At 46.1% G+C, this 17,500-nt stretch overlaps 2 protein-coding genes across 2 annotated transcripts in view; both read left to right on the top strand.

Moving 5' to 3' along the window:
• LOC125309875 (mitochondrial poly(A) polymerase) overlaps positions 1 to 8,924 on the top strand; it is a 41,070-nt gene extending 32,146 nt beyond the window's left edge. Inside the window, exons 10-11 of the mRNA XM_048266993.1 lie at positions 8,487 to 8,551; positions 8,893 to 8,924. Coding sequence (XP_048122950.1) covers positions 8,487 to 8,551; positions 8,893 to 8,924 — 97 coding nt within the window. The remainder of the gene's footprint in view (positions 1 to 8,486; positions 8,552 to 8,892) is intronic.
• The window catches only part of jcada (junctional cadherin 5 associated a), a 25,606-nt gene continuing 16,566 nt past the window's right edge, over positions 8,461 to 17,500 (top strand). The window contains 1 exon segment of the mRNA XM_048266992.1: positions 8,461 to 8,551. The gene's annotated coding sequence lies outside the window, so the exon portion shown is untranslated.

The raw sequence follows: 17,500 nt of genomic DNA, 5'->3' as shown, positions 1-17,500 counted from the left end.
CAGAGAGCCAGTGGAAGTACAGAGCACACATGCTTCTCTGTGAAAAACACACACACACACACACTCACACACACATCTGTGTTAAAATACACATATGGAGATGGGCTGACTGGACTGTGAAGGCAGTGGAATGTGTTAAAGCTGTTGCAATAGTGTGTGTGTGTGTGTGTGTGTGTGTGTGTGTGTGTGTGTGTGTGCATGTGTGTGTGTGTGTTTGATTGATTGATTGTGAATTGATGAATCAGTGTGAGAGGACTAGTTGGAACTTAGGGGCCACATTCCTATCTCATCTCTCTATCCATTTTCTTCTTTCTCCCTCTGTCCATCTCTCACCACCTCCTTCTCTCTATCTCTCTCCATCTCTTCATCCTCTATGGATGGCTGGACCCCCGCAGGTATGCGCACGTGTGGGTGAGAAATGAGATTGGGATCACCACACAGTATTGCACTGTTAGTTTTCATCAGTAAGAGCTTTGGTGGGGACAAAGTTCTACAGGGAAAATGTTCTACTGTCCAGCTACTATCCATGATTAAAATGTGCTACTGTCCAACTTGATCTATACTGTGTAGCTACTAGCCTACATAATCTGATTTTAATATGTATAGATGTGTAGGCTATATTTAACATTTAACATTTATTTTCTATTTGGTCTGTTATGAAATCATTGACCCATTTAAGCACAGCTCAGTTTTAAGAAACTTAAATACATGCATGCTTAGCATTTTGTGATCATTAAGGCTACATTGACAAATCCTGAGCTGCCTGTATATTCTCTGATTCTAATATTTACAGATATCTAGGCGATGTAAGCACAGCTCAGTTTTAAAAAATGCTTAAAGCCGAAAGACCATGTTGAAATTTGGTACAATTTATTTCAAAACCGGATTACTCTGGAACAACTATACCGTGGAATGCATTACACCTTTGTGTTCCGTAAGGTCTGCTGTTTATTCTGATATATGGTTTGTCATGTGTTGCGTGAAGAGTGTGTAGGCCTACGATATTCCACCAAGACGAATGGATGTGGAAATGGGCGCAGAGAATAATTATTAAATCTCTTTAAGTTATTTTTCTCGCGAACTGTTTATCACAGCAAATAGTGGCTATAGCACCGTTTAAAAGCTGAGAAAGGGCTCTTTCATGTGACATGTGTGATGAGTAGCCTACTCGAGGAGTTCAACAGAGAAGAATGGGTGAATTTGGACGCACTTCATATGCCTTGAAGTGAAGCTGAAGCACTGCGCTATGCTGCGCAGGAGACTGCGGGTCACTGGTAGTTATTAGGTAACTTCAAATCAGCGTGATTTACCCTTATAGCCTAGGCTACTGCATATTAAAAGATCTGTACGAGATGATCCGCAGCACTGAAGTAAGAAATGATTTAACTTTGTGTAGCGCATGTGAGCACTTTTCCCCCATTTCAACCTGAATATTGGTGGGGACATTTCAGTCATAATTTGACATTGGTGTGGACACGTCCTTCGGTCACCTCGCAAATCTACGCCCCTGGTGTTAAGTGTGTGATAGGTGTGTGTATGTGTGTTAGGTGTGTGATAGGTGTGTGTATGTGTGTGTGTTAGGTGTGTGTAGGTGTGTGAGGTGTGTGATAGGTGTGTGAGGTTGTGAGGAGCGCAGAGGCTGAAGGGGTAACATAAGCCTAGACTGGGGGTGTCCCTTCTCTATGCTGTCTGTATGGTCCAGCTAGTCCTCTCCCACTCTGGCTCATCACCTCCACAGATGGCTGTCCAGATAATCAGTGCCTTTCACTAGAGGAAAAGGACAACAACCAGTCATATCTGAATATGCTTGTCAGATAGATGTGCAACCTCATTAACAAACACAGATACGCAACACACACACACACACACACACACACACTTTTGTTGTGTTCTGCTTTGATTTTAAGCTGCCCTTATTGGCAGCCCCAGTACTTCCTCAGCTGTTAATATGCATAGTTTACACGTCTCTGAAACTCCCAGGTGGCTTGTGTTCTCACTCCATGCAAATGTGCCCGAAGTTAGAACTCCTACTTGGAAAAATATGACAGAAACTTTTCACCAGTGCTTAGGCCTTGGTCTTAAAGCAAATCTATGTAGTTATTTTACCTTAAAATAACGGTGTCAAATTCATTTAGCTGCTACACTGATTTGCAGTATGGAGAATGGAGTCTCTGACATGGCCGATGTTTGCCTGGAACACCTGGTTCCACACTATGCTACCCGCCATGTTGAATTGGGTATCTCTATTAGCTAACAGGGTACCCGGCATGTTGAATTGGGTATCTCTATTAGCGCTAACAGGGTACCCGGCATGTTAAAGTAAAACTATGCAGTATTGGCAATTTCCTTACTGGTTTCTCGGTTTTTGCTTCTTTTTCGCTGGCTTTGTCATGACGAATGTCTGAGAAACTCCATCGTTACCTTTTTCTAGCCGGTGCCTGGCGTGTATGTGTGTTTGAATGCAGTAAAGCAATTTGTTACACTCGTTATATTTCCTGACACTGAGGCCGTCGGCCCGCCTGACTGCCGGCCCACAGTTGCAAAGGTGGTTTTTCCGCTCACAGGCGCTAGGGGGAAGCGAGACGGCCACCATTCAACCCGAAAAAAGTCATATAACCATTCCAATGACTCTGAAGCTGGTAAATGAAGTTAAATAAAGCGAAAAAAACTTGCATATTAAGCTAAAAAACCTGCATAGTGTGCCTTTAAACATGTACAAAAAAAGGAATTCCTACTTTACGTGGGGAAAGGCCATAGAACCTTCCGACAGTGTGCTTGGTCTCTTAGGATAACAGTGTGCTTGGTCTCTTAGGATAACAGTGTGCTTGGTCTCTTAGGATAACAATGTGCTTGGTCTCTTCCCTGTTCAGCACTTTTTTGCACTTCTGCACTGTCAGCCCTAAACCTAGTTCCAACACCAGGCCCAGTCCTCTACCCTCCATCTTCCTCCTCAGTAGCCCTGACTGTACTGTATGTGCGGCTCGGAGCTCATGTCATATTTATGGCTGCTGGACGGGGGTGCATTTACTCAGAGCGGCTGGGGCCAGGGTGGCCACACAGAGGGGCTTCTGTGTCAATATCGGCCCTGAAACGGAGAACTGTCCCGCAGTCACTCCGGTGCTTTCCGGAGGAAATACTGCCAAGATTAGATACAACAACTTTGTGTGTGTGTGTGTGCATGTGTGCATGCGTAGTCAGGAGGTTGAAAAAGTAGTTGGTCTTGGAAAAACAATTTCTGAGAATGCAACACATTTTGTGTGTTTTAGTGTGTGTGTGTGTGTGCATGTTTGAGTGACCACAGATTGTGCACTAGGCAGCTGCCTGAAATAGAGTTTCCTGAGCGGGCTATGCTGGGCTTGGCCGGCCAGCCCCATGTCTGAGGAGCTGCCGTGCTGAGCTGTGCTATACTGAGTGGAATGGAGCGCACTGGAGCAGAGTGAAGCAGGGTAGAGGCGTGTGTGTGTGTGTGTGTGTGTGTGTGTGTTTTTCCCGTCTCCAAACCATTTCCTGAACCACAACTGGCGGCTGTTGCTGCATGCCCTCCTCGCCCTCGTCAAGGCCAGTGCCAACCAGAGCTGCTGTGGAGCCACTGGGCAGAGGGGTAGCAGAGACATTCTGGGGCAATGGAAGACTTAGGACGGGGGGCAGTACTGCCCTGCAATGATATTAGATTTATAAATGGAAAATGTCTGTTTTAAGCAGGCTCATCATCTACTCTTACTTTTGTGTGTGTGATCTAAGCAGCATAGAACTAGCTCAAGCGGGTTTGAAGAACCAAAAAACTTCCTTAAAAAACAGACCAGACCATCTAATTGAGACCTGCTGCCTTTATTTGTCCAAACCTGTAGCCACACAAGGCCAAGTGACCTGTGTCTCAATGGGACGAGGCTTTTAATCAAGGGCTTTACGGTATGTGATTCTAGGTGCCCAGAATATCAAGCTACAGTATGTCTCTACGGTTACTCCGAGGACTGTTATTACTGGGGATGTTGATCCCGCCATTATTTCCACTACTGCGGTGTCTTCTAAGACTGCCGTGTGCCAGGAAGCTTCTTTGGCTTGTCCTTATTGTGAACCCCTTCTGGAAAAGTCCACCCTGAAACACTTAGAAACAGTGAAGACAAGCACACTTTGATGCTTCTTACTTCTAATTTGCAGCATGTTTCCTTTAAAGGGACACCAGGCAACGTTTTTGTGTTAATTACTCATCTTCGTAAGTCGGTATATGGTTAAATGACTCATTACAGGGCGAATGAAGACTCTCTCTCCCGCCCCTACTGCCTGTAGGAAGAATATCCCGCTTGCAAGTTCAGTGTATCGTACCCACCGACCGAAGCAGGATCAGTTTACATCCTGCATCCACAGCACAGAGGCAGTCTAACGAAACGCTAGAGATTGTTGCAAACGTGTGTCTAATGGCAGAGCCGGCGAAGAAGCAGCGAAAACCCTTGATGGAAGATGCAAAGAAAAGGAAAAGAGCTTCAGACCGAGCGAGGGGGAGTTTCGTAGAGAAAAAGCATCAGGCTTGCCTGATGTCCCTTTAAGGTCAAGAGTTATCGAGAACTGGCCTTTTGCAGATAGTCCAGCAACACTTATAGACTGGGTGAAACATTTTAAGCAGATGTGTCATCAAGCAGTTTTTGTTGTTCTTTTTACCAGCGTAATAATTTGTCTTACAGTATTCACCATCCATATTTCTCCAGAGGTGCACCCGCTGTGTTCCACTGAAACCCGACCTCGCTGTTGTGAACTCTTCACTCCACCAGCGTAGCTACTGGAACGCCCCGCGGCCGTTCGGACAAGCCTGCGCCGTGTGCTCGAGCCCAGTGTGTGTAAGGTGCTCTGTGCAGCTCCGTGGTTTTCCAGAGGGCTTTCCGGTGGATGAGGGAGAAACATATTAAACTCCAGAGACCGCTGTGTGTGAGGGAATCTCTTGCCCCATCGCTCCCACTAACAGGGGGAGTGCTTCGGCTGAGCCTCTCAACGCCCGTGACCTGGGTGCTCTGCAGCAACCAAGCTCCTGAGGTTTATTGTGTGTGTGTGTGTGTGTGTGTGTGTGTGTGTGTGTGTGTGTGTGTGTGTGTGTGTGTGTGTGTGTGTGTGTGTGTGTGTGTGAGAGAAAGAGTGTGCATGTGTGTGGTTTATTGGCCTCTGATTGGCCCACAGCATCAGCCCCTCCTCCCCTTATTAAAGGATCTCACCACCTCCATCTGTGCAGGTCCAAATGATATGTGTTGGTTTTGTTTGGGTTCTAGTGTACTCTCGGTGTTTAAGAAAGCAATGGCTTCTATCTGTGTGAATGTGTGTATGTGTGTGTGTGAAAGAGAGCGTGTGCGTGTGAGTGTGTGTGTGTTAGGGAGTGTGTGCGTGTGAGTGTGTGTGTGTGTGTGTGTGTGTGAGTGTCTGTGTGAGTGTGTGTGTGTGTCCGTGTGTCCTCAGCTGAGCTATGCTATAGGGTGACTTGGTAGGTGGGATGGGGATTTCCATGCAAACCAAAGTGATGGACAAAACAGTAGAGCCCTGTGATGAAATCCAGCATTACAAAGATGTCTGTGGTTTAGCTCCGAAACTCAGAGGCCCTGAATGTTGCTATAGCAAAACACTGCGAGCAGCAGACCACAGCATAGCACTATGAGACACCATGCAGAGAGCAGCAGCTCTTTCCTTATCCAGACACTCTCACTCTCTTCTTCTGTTCGTAAATCTTCTTTCTTTATCTAGAGCTATTTGGCTGACGCTTTTATCCACAGCGACTTACAGATGTCAATTAATTGCAGGGCCAGTGCAGCCTCCCTAGAGCAACCCGGGTTTGCCAAGTGAGATAGTGAATCGGATGAGATAGTGAATCGGATGAGGTGCCTGTTAGATATGTTGCCTTTTCTTTCCTAGTTTTTATTTATTTATTTATTTTTTTGCTTTTGTGAGACTGGAAAAATAATTGAAACAAAACAAAACGGAACAAAAACGGCCATAGTGGCTGGTCTCAGCACCGCTGCACACGGCCCTGACACACACAGACACACACACACAGCTCGGCATTCTGCTGACAGACTGACTCTGGTGATGTCACTGTCTGTATCCCTGGAGACAGGAGCGTCTGTCTCCCGTGTCGGAGCAGAGCTCTTCTTCTCAGACTCCAAGCGTGACAGGGCCAGTGATGTATAAAATAGATCCAGTGAAGTAGCCATGGAGTGATGGAGTGCTATAAAATACCCAGTGAGCTGGACAATTCCTCTGTGGGTGGGTGTGTGTGAGTGAGAGGGACAGATCCTTGTCAAAGGCCTGCAGGATAGATGTTTTGATTTTTTGTGACTGATTTCAGATCAGTATCTGTCTGTGCCGTCTTGTCTTTAAGTCCTTAATATGTACCTGAGACTTGTAGAAGCGTGCTCATAAGATGCCTGAGTACGCAACAAGAGAGAGCTTCTCTCTGCTTGTGTCCCTCTCAAGGTCAGCCAGAGGTCGTAACTCTCCAGTCGCCGTAGACGTCGTTTACACCTCAGTGCACCCTGAATGTGCCTCTCTTTCAACGGGACTACCCCGGCCAGATGCCCCTCTATTATGCAGGTGTGCGTGTGTGTGTGTGTGCGCACGCGCATGTGTGTGCGTGGGAAGGGTTGTCCCTTATGAATCTTCCACTCTGCTACAGTACAATTTGTGAGAGTGTGTGCGTTTTCTATCAGGTCAAACCCCATATTTTATAGCTGCCTGCAATATTCTCTAAAAGCACAAACCTAAATGTGTAAACTGAGTATACTTGATTGCAGTATAGGGTTTATGTGTTTCTCATAATCACATACACACACACACACTCACCATGCACACCACATACTGACCATCCTCTCACAGTAGTGTATGCTCAAAAGCCTCCTCTATAGTATAGCATTGTGTGTATCAGTGTGTTTGTGTGTGTGTGCGTGGAGGCCCCTGTCCTGTATTAGGAGCCGATTCACTTCTTCCGTATGTTTATGTCCACAGGAACAATGGCAGGAGTCTCAGGAAGCAGATAAGCATCAAGTAGGTGCTTTAGTGGTGGGGGGGGGGCATGTAAACACCAGGACTGATGAGGGTCTTCTGCTCTGGGCTCTCTCTCTCTGTGTGTGTGCGTGTGTGAGACCTGCCCTCCAGACCTCCGGCAGTCATAAAGAACTCATGTGGGAATCCGACTGGATCAGGAGCCACGCTTTGATTTGGGCCCACGGGGGAGAAGAACAACAGAGTGCATTGCCTCTCCCTTACCACTCCCAGAGTGTGTGTGTGTGTGTGTGTGTGAATTTGTGATACGGATATCTGCTGTGTGTGCTGTAGAGATGGATGGTGTGTGTGTATAAGTGTGTGTAAATGTGCGAGAGGGATATCTGCTGTGTGTGCTGTAGAGATGGAGGGTGTGTGTGTGTGTTAGAGAGAGAGAGAGAGAGAAGGAATGAAGGAGAATGGTAGAGATGTATAGGTTGTGTGTGTGCTCTGTATGGAGATTTATAGTGTGTTTGTGTGTGTGTGTGTGTGTGTGTGTGTATGTGCATGCTGTGTGGGGGGTGAGGCGTGGTGTGTATTAGTGTGTGTGTGGTGGGATCTGTACGGCTCTTTTCTGTGATATGCAACATCTGTGTCAATATTATTATGGCAGCTCTGTTGGTCCTACTTCAAGAGATGAGGACGGGAACACAGCTCCCTGGTGAAACACCACACAAGAGAGTGCGGTTCAGGTGCAGCGCCATGTTTGCATCAGAGTTTGTTTCTCTTTAGGTGTGTATATGTGTGTGTGTGTGTGTGTGTGTGTGTGTCTGTGTGCGAGTGTGTTTATTTTGTATCTTTTTGTATGTGTTCAGGTGTGTATCAGTGCGTTTCTGTGCGTGTGTGTTTCTAAAGGATGCAGTATGCCTAGTAGAGCTGTGTTGTGCAATCACTGAGATGCTGAATGTCATTCAATCTTACAGTGTCTAATTGTTCTTTTGGCCAGTTAATGTCACACTGTAGCAGATAGTGGGTATGTTGCGACACATTTCTGTCCATCTTTAGGATGCTGTGGCTGTGGTCCACTCTTAGCTGGACTAAATGTCTTGTGGGTTCCATAACCAAGGCAGTGAAAGGAGATTTAAAGCAATGTGAAAATGCTGTGATAAATCAAACAGTACCTCTCTTGTTTTCATCACTGATGTCAATAACATGTCCCACAATAAAAATGCCTAATGCATTCATATCATTGTTGTTGCTGTTTAAACATTATTGAAGTCTTTTAAATTTACTGGATGGTTGTGTAAGTAACATCTGGGTGCGATTCGGGACTGCTTAAGAAATGAAGTGGAAGTTGAGGCTGAAATCTGAGGACCTCCCTACGCTCTGGCTGCGCGCGGCACATCCCTTCCGCCCCAACTTTCCCCCCCAGTCTGGAAGGAACCATTCCGCTCCTCCCGTGCTTAGCTGGCTCACAGCGCGAGGGGAAACTCATTCCTTCCCGCACCCCTCCTCCTCGCGCTCTTGTGCAGACTCCCCGCTCGCGGCGCAGCTGAGCGCGCGGCACTGCGGGACCCCAGCGCCGAGCCTCGCGCAGGTACGTCCTCTGTCCTGTTGTATTGCTATGTTGCCTTGTGGGTTATTGTAGGAGATGATGTGTTTTGGACAGCGGTTGTCGCGGGGCCTTTCCGCTGAATTTTTAGAAAACAGCTGCATGTCGGGCCGTTCTATGCAGCACGGGGCGATGAGCTGGACTCACGCAAGCAAGCAGCGCTGACGGATCTGACTCATAAAATAACGGTGCCTGAACTTGAGCCACGGGGAAAGGTGATATATAAACGTACCTCTCGGTTAGCCACAATGCGTAACGCAATATAGCTCATACTGAAAACATAGGCTTCTCTAACACGAATAATGCTCTGACTAATTCACATAAAGATCACAGCCCAGGCAACTCCGTTGCTGCCTGAACGGCCGTGGAGTAGGATAGGCTACTGTAATGTTAACTTCCACAACGAGTCGTTGCAATCAGCTAAGACGAGCCTGCTGGAATCTTTGGTGCTAGCAAGCCCTGTGCATGGGATAATTTAGCCCCTTTATAGGTCACAATCCATTTCTGTTTTTATTTTTCTAATTGAGCAAGGAAAGGATATTTGCTTTTAGAAGTTGGGTAGAGTAACGGTGATGTGAAATCCATCAGCTTGCATTATATAGGAAGGTGGGTATAGGACAGAAACGCTATTCTACAGGTAGCTAGTTTTAGGCTATATGCCACTGTATTGCTTGTTTTCGTGGATTAGGGGAGCAAGTTTTAGTGATTACTTTTTTTAATACAACGATTTGAAGTGAAACGTAAGGAATGGCATTAAAAATAGTCCTTAAGGACTGTGAGCTGTCACACTTCGTTATCAGTTTTGACATAAACTTTAAAATATATTTTACTGACATTATCCTACACTGACATTATACCACACGCAATGTTGTATACTCTGCTGTGTTAAATCCAGATTTCCTTAACCTGTTTTCCAAAATCAGGCGTGTTCCTCCTTCGACGTGCTTTCCCTAGTAGCCTATGGCCAACAGGTAAACAGCAGAGTAGCTCCAGATGTCGTTTTTAATTAGGCCTACCGTCTGGGCGGCGCGGAATCAGGGCAAACGGAGCACTTAGGTGCGGGCTTGCTCACATGGAACTAACCGACGGCTGCCCAGACCTCTCGTTCTCCTGTTAGAATTTACGCGGGGGTGCGAGGTTAACCGGCCGGATGGCCTCACCCTCCCACGGGCCGGTATGTTAACTAAATCAATACTCCGTTAGAAGTTCAATGACATCCGGTAGTGTCTCACGGGCTTGCACAGATTGCGGGAACTGGCCTCTCGTCTACGTGCTCGGGTTTCATTTGGATAGCATTGGATCCCTCCTTCTCTCAAACACACATTAGCGCACACACGTGGACACACACAATGCAATTTAATGGCTTCTTGCCAAATTGTGTAATAGCTTAGAGTGCGTCACACGATTTCGTTAATTGTTGAGTGATACACACGTACACGCACACTTGCACCACCTGTGTTTCACCAGATGCCCATTTGAAACAGCATGCAGCTGCGCAATGGGTCTGAGTGACAGATGGAGGGAGAATGAGAGAAGGGGTTGCATGGATGGATGGAGGGAGAGAGGAAGAGAGAGAGAGAGAGGACAGGATTGCAGCAGCAGTGAAGAAAGGGTTCGGAGGGAAAACATCCCAAAGCCCAGAGGAATCTCACTTAAAAGAGACCAGGCTGTGAGATGGCAGTTGAGAGAAAGGGATGAGTAAAGATGAGAGAGATGACAGCAAAGAGGTGTGAAGGTCAGGCTGAGGTCAAGGGTATTACTGCCCACATGATACATAGATCTCACACACACACACACACACACACACACACACACAAACTCACAAATTCTCACACAGGTAATGATAATAAGCAGTCAAGGACCAACAATATTGACTGTCTTAATCCAAGTAATTCCTCTCTGGACAGGGGAGGTTTCTAATAGCAGCTGATATTACAATTTGTCAAATGTCATTGGGGTGTGTGACTACACAACTGAGGTTCACGATGAGTTATTGTGTAACATCTGCATGAGTCTGTTTTCATATCAGTTGTTAGAAAGGAAATTAGGTTTTCTTTATCTGTTGATAGAACTGTTATTTGTTATTACACTAATCAAAATAGGTTTTAGTCAGGTTAGGTTTCCTTCATCAGATTCTCTCGATTTACCTCACATGTTCAGTCTCTCAGCGGAGGGGAGCGGAGGGAGATTTTCTTTCTATTTTTACTTTTTCCGTCAGAACAGAGTAAACAGCCAAACTGTTACGTTCAGACCAGTGTGTGACACACTGGACATACGGACACACTGGACATACAGACACAATGGACATACAGTACGGACAGGCTGCGTGTGTGTGACAGAGAGTGGTGTGTTTAAATGTGCTGGACTGAACCTGAGTAGCTGTGCCTGGTCGGGCACTTTCCCATTGATACCGGACAGCAAATATTTATGTGAAGAACTTTAGTCATCAGTGACTAGCTTATTGCAGTCATCCTATCAGAACACTAGGAACCAGTCATGGGATTGTCCAGCAACATTGCTCCAAAAGGTGACCCATCATTCAGCACCCTTATTCATGTGTGTGTGGTTAATTCTAGAATTTGTGCGTGGTTAATTCTAGAATTTGTGCGTGTGGTTAATTCTAGAGTTTGTGCGTGTGGTTAATTCTAGAATTTGTGCGTGTGGTTAATTCTTTAAGTTCTTTGAGTTTTGAGGAAGTCTAGAATTCACCAGCACTTCAGGCCATTTCACCTCTGACCTTGTGAATCGCCTGTTGCAAACTGACTCTTCCCCACACACACATGAATTCAGGCCTGGAGCAGGGGCACACACACGCACACACACACACACACATACACACAAATTCAGGCCTGGTGCAGGGGCACACACACACACACACACACACACACACACACACACACATGAATTTAGGCCTGGTGCAGGGGCAGCTGCACACACACACACACACACACAAATTCAGGCCTGGTGCAGGGGCACACACACACACACACACACACACACACACACACACACACATAAATTCAGGTCTGGTTTGAGGTGGGGTACGCTGGCCCAGCTCTCTAGTCTCTGCACACAGAGCTCAAACAGACCTTGGAAGAGTGGTTCGTTTTGAAGATCATTTTTACAAGACTGAAAAGAGTCCTTGTGAGTTGGAAACAGGTCTAACATGATAGACTGACAACAACCCACAAGGGGTTCTACACAAATACATTTATCATATCAACTTCTAATGAGACTGTGGGCTTGAAACATATAGCTTGGCCCTAATGAATGGCTGGGTCACCTCAGCAGACCCCCAGTACCCCAGTGATTAACCAGAGCATACATAGTCATTAGCTGCACTACCAGATGCAGACACGGTCATTATGTGCCCAGACAGAGCTGGCCCTACTCTGCACTTATGCTAGACGGAGTAGGGGCAGGAGTTGGGGCAAGAGCAGGACCAGGGGCAGGAGTTGGGGCAGGAGCAGGACCAGGGGCAGGAGTTGGGGCAGGAGCTGGTTGTGTTGGGCAGCACCTTTGGCAGAAGGGGCAGCCGCTGCTCTGGGGAGGAGAGGGCATGGAGCGTCTGAGACCTACCGTACTGTGAAGTTTTAAGTTGGAGGTAGTTGAGGACCACACACTCATACCGCCCTCTAAACACACACACACACACACCCCTCTTTCTTTCTATCTCTCCTCTCATTATCCTTTCTACCCTCTCTTTTTTTTCACACCCTGTTTACCCCAATCGCCTACAGGACTAAACTTCCAGAGCACATCTCTCTCTCTCTCTCTCTCTCTCTCTCTCTCTCTCTCTCTCACTCTCTCACTCTCTTACACACACACACACACACACACACACACACACACACACACACACACACACACACACACACACACACACACACACACACACACACACACACACACGCGCACACACACACACACACACACACACACACACACACACCTCTAACTAACGTCCCAATTGCACGCCTCCCATAGTTACCCACATGCACCAAACTCCTAAATCCTCCTCCAACCCTGGTCTGGTCTGTTGACGATAAGCTCTCAGTCTCACTCCCCTTGGATGATGAAGGCCATCTGCTGTGTGTGTCCTCTTCTGCTTGCCGTATCTGCTGTTTAAGTCAACACCCATTGATAGTACAGATGCTCCACATACCTCGTGTTTTGTGTGTGTGTGTGTGTGTGTGTGTGTGTGTGTGTGTGTGTTTATGTGAAGGTTATTGCCTTTACTGTAGATGTGTGTGTTGGAAAGGAAACAAAGTGGTGGTGAGGATGTGTGTAGTTAAAGCATGTGTTTTGCAGATTGGTTAAGAATGTGTGTTCAGTACCGTGTGACTTGATGACTGTGTGTGTGTGTGTGTGTGCCTGCGCGCGCCTGTGTGTGTGTGTGTTTGTGTGCGCGCAGTAGTGTGTGTCGTGTGTGTGTGTGATAGAGAAACTCATTGGTGTGGTTGTGTAAGCCCACTCTGCTCGTGTTCAGCAGATGTCTTTCTCTGGAGTGTTTATGTGTTGGGATCAGTAATGTGTGAGCTGCTCTTGGAGGACTGAACTGACCTCAGACTTATAGCAGAGCATTGCTCCATATTCACAGGTCATGGATGCATTGACAGATGGACACTCTCCACTGCCTTCATATTGTCACACCAGTTTGATCTTCTCTTCTCTTTTCTCTCCTCTCCTCTCCTCTTCTCTTCTCTTCTCTTCTCTTCTCTTCTCCTCTCTCCTCTTCTTTTCTCTTCACTCCTCTCTTTCTTTACCTTTGCCTTCTTCCATGCATATCTCTTATAGACTAGGTGTGTGGGTAGTGTAGCGGTTAAGGAACTGGCCTGGCATGTAGCAGCCTGAAAAGTTGTGGGTTCAATTCCCACATGTCACTGTTGTGCCCTTAAGTAAGGCACTTAACCCCAAGTTGCTCTGTGGAGACTGGCCCTTGTAATATAATAGACTGCGTGCACGAAAGGCTCTTGTATGCTCATTTATTTGGAGCGTTTATGTTGTAATGGCATCTTCTGTTGTATTCTGCTTGATTGCCCAATAATACTGTATCAATTTTAACACATGCATAAATCCTTTATCGTAATATGCTGATTTACTAGGTGCAACACCCAACCTGGTCCGTGTAGACACTAATTACATTAACAATAGCGGCAGGTTCGTACACACCTGGCTCCACCGGAAACAAACGAGCGCACGAGAGCCTTTCGTGCCTGCAGCCTATTGACATATGTAATTACTTTTGGATATAAAAAAAAAATGTGTAGACTTTTTTACTTTATTCTCCTCCCCTTTACTCTGTTGACTCTCCTGCCTCTCCTCTCTTGATCTATCTTCTCTTCTCTATCTCTCTCTCTCTCTGTCCTTCCATCCCTTCCTCCTATCTCCTCTCATCTCTCTCTCCTCCACTCTGCTCTGCCACTCTACGTCCCTGTTGACTCTGCACTGCCTCTGTGGTTGCCATGGCTGCAAGGACGAAGGGGCCACTGAAGTCACACAGCCGTACACAACATGGTAGAGTGCAGTTGATGTGAGAGTGGTGTGTGTGTTTGTGTGTGTGTGTGTGTGTGTGTGTGTGTGTGTGTGTGTGTGTGTGTGTGTGTGTGTGTGTTTGGTTTGTGTGTGTGTGTTTGTGTAGGTGTGTGTGTTTGTGTGTGTGTGTTTGTGTAGGTGTGTGTGTGTGTGTGTGTGTGTGTGTGTGTGTGTGTGTGTGTGTGTGTGTGTGTTGTGTACTTGAGTCTGAGACAGAGTGTTAGAGTTGTGTATGTGAGTGTGGGGGTGAGTATATGCTTCAGGGCAGTCAGAGAGTCTGAGAGAGAGCGAGAGAGAGAGGAAGGGAGTGAGAAGAGAGAGAGAGAGAAGATGAGAAGAGAGCTGTGAACAGGTGCTCTTATCTGGCACAGGTGTGCGTTAAGCCAGGAAAAAAACGTTCTCCACAGGTCTCCTCTGAGTTCTGCAAAAGCGCCCTGTCCTCCGTCTGTACAGCATGACCTGATTGCCTCGGAACCTCCTAGAACCGTGTCCTTCTTCCAGGCCACAGCACCCCGCATGTTCTAACCTGTGCTAGCCACATGCTATCCTTTAGCCGTGTAGTAGCCTTGCTTTAGATTAACAGCACAGAATAACCAGAAGGGCAAAAGAACAACATTGCACAAAGCGCATCAATACAAGTGGCATAGCATGTTGCCCTGTATTGCCTCAGGGTCCAATTATTAGAAGAATGCATGAACTAGATGAGAGTGGCTGTGATCAGGTAAATAGCAGGATTTCAGTGAGCTGCCAGTGAAGCTCAGATGATATCCTGAGTCCACCCCCCGTAGCCTTGAGCCAGAGATGGGCCCCGGATGCACAGGTTTAATAACAAGCTTACCTGGTCTGTCATCGTAAGCCTACTATGCCTGCTGGGTTTTAGTCAGCCATTTTTGTGGGTTCAGGGCAGAGTGGAGAATATCTTGTTTGGAGACAAACAGGCATCACTCGGTATTGATTTAGTCACAGGCATGTTCTCAGCAGAGTGATTTGGCCTGTTAGTGTTGTCAGGTGGGCTGTGTCTGTGCATGACTGGAAATCATTTTCCACGGCTTGCATGAGTGTGTGTGTGTGTGTGTGTGTGTGTGTGTGTGTGTGTGTGTGTGTGTGTGTGTGTGTGTGTGTGTGTGCGCGTGCATGTGTGTGTGTGTGTGTGCGCGCAGACAGGGGTTAGCCCTAATCGCCCGTTCTGTCTTTGATCAGGCCCGATCTGACTGATGCAGTCTGTCACTGTCATCCCCGGCCTGCTCAGTCCGGCATGATGGATCCTAATTACCCAGAAGCCCACTGGGCAGCCAGGGCAACAGCCTCCGGTGGTGATTGGCCGTGGGGGCAATCGTCTCACCTGTGACGTCCCTTATAACGGCATATCTCACCTGAGAACCTCAACACTTCAGCCTCACTGCCTAATTCCATCTGCCCACATCACACTTCTCTGAGCACCCTCCTGTGTTTGATGGGCAACGTGTTAAGTCTCAAGAGCAGCTAAAGCTATTTTAGTAACTTTGCTAAATCTATTTGTTAATTTAAGGACAGCACAATGTAGGAATTCCCCTTTTTGTCAATGTGACCAATGTACTGGGAACCCATTCAGCGTTAAAGTTTGTCTAAAACTGATGGAAAGGGTCATGCTCCTACCTTCCGCAACAACGTTGTGACATATCAAGAGCACATGGGCACAATGTCAGTGTGTGTGTGTGTGTGTGTGTGTGTGTGTGTGTGTGTGTGTGTGTGTGTGTGTGTGTGGTGTGTGTGTGTGTGTGTGTGTGCGTGTTTGTGTGACATATCAGAGCACATGGGCATTGTCAGAGAGTGTGTGTGTGTTTGATTGAGACATTATTTTATTATTTCATTATTATTTTATTATTTTATTAGCAGCATCCTAAGCGAGAACATCTGCGGGGCAGCTGAGTGCTCCCACACACACCACACGATAGCTTTAGATCATGCAGGAGACACTCTAGTCTTTGTTTGTTTGACTTTGCGCTTTGTCTGTCATTTTAATCAAGCCCTCTGAGGCTGTAACCTTCACTCCTCTGCACTGAGGAAGTTCAAGAAACCTTCCTGTGTGGGTTGGTGAAAGATGTCCACTGGTAATCAGCTCAGCTGGGAAGCCATTTCTCAACTGGAACACTCAGCACACATACGGTTCTATGAAGGTTCTATGAGATCTTTGTGTTCTTTTTTGTATTCCATGTTTTGGTTTTTCTTGATATTTTCAACATTCTTTACCTATTATTTTGACCCTTGGCTGTTCACCTTTTGAGCTTCCAAATGTCTCTTTTACCTGAAGCGGACAGTCAAAACATTTTTGGTAACACTTTACGGTAAGGGTACATGAATTATCATGAATTCATGCCTTAATTAATTAATGATTTATGTATTACTTCATTCCTTAATATCTCATGAATCATCAGGAATTCACATGAGTTCATAGTCTGTCATTAGTGACCTAAAGCATTAGGTACGGTGGGCACATCATTATGAATTATGATTTATTAAGCATGATCATGATTATTTCTTTTTCTGCAAAAAATTCTGATTTGAACACAACTTTGAAGTTCTCTAAACACATGTCATTATTCAACACTTTAGTTGAGGGGCCACAGACATGATGAGCTCATGAGCAATTAACCTTAAATTCATGTAATCATGATGATCATGCTTAAGAAATCATAAATCAAAATGATGTACCCACCATACTTAATGTCTTAGTTGATGTGTTGTTCATGTATGAGGTCATGAATGAGAGACTATGAACTCATGTCAATTCATGATGATTTAAAAGATATAAAGGAATGAAGTAATGCATAAATCATGAATTAATTCATGCATGAATTCATGATAATTCATGTACCCTTACCGTAAAGTGTAACCACATTTTCTATTGATTTTCTTTGTTTTTTGTTTTGTAAGAAAGATGTTATTGACTCAGGCAGATGGAATACTACATGGCATCTCAGTTTGTTTTTGCACTTCAGACTGTTTAACCGCAACATCTTCAGACCAGTAGCTGACCTCACCCCTCATCCCAAAACGCTCAAAGCGTCTCACCCGAAAAACCTCCCTCCGCTCTCCTCTTTTCTCTTTGTCATCTTTGTTTTTCTGTGTAAATGTGGTCATGTGCTTGTGTTGGAGAGTGGTGTGTGTGTGTATATGTATGTGTGTGTGTGTGTGTGTGTGTGAGTGAGAGAGAGAGAGAGAGAGAGAAACCTGTGTGAGGAACATTGAAAATGACGTCAAGGAATTTCTCCATGTGGCTGAAGCCAAGAGAGGGGTGGGCGGATTGGGTTTAGGAGAAGGAAGACGGGGTGTTCACTTTACAATGAGGACCAATGTGCCAGTACTGCAAGACAAACAACCAAACGGTCATTGGTGTCTAATAGTACCGGAGCTGTCGAG

This window comes from Alosa alosa, chromosome 16, assembly GCF_017589495.1.
Source record: "Alosa alosa isolate M-15738 ecotype Scorff River chromosome 16, AALO_Geno_1.1, whole genome shotgun sequence".
In the NCBI taxonomy this organism is placed as follows: Eukaryota; Metazoa; Chordata; class Actinopteri; order Clupeiformes; family Clupeidae; genus Alosa; species Alosa alosa.
Note: the sequence above shows the minus strand (reverse complement) of the source record. Positions and strands in the feature narration are given on the sequence as shown.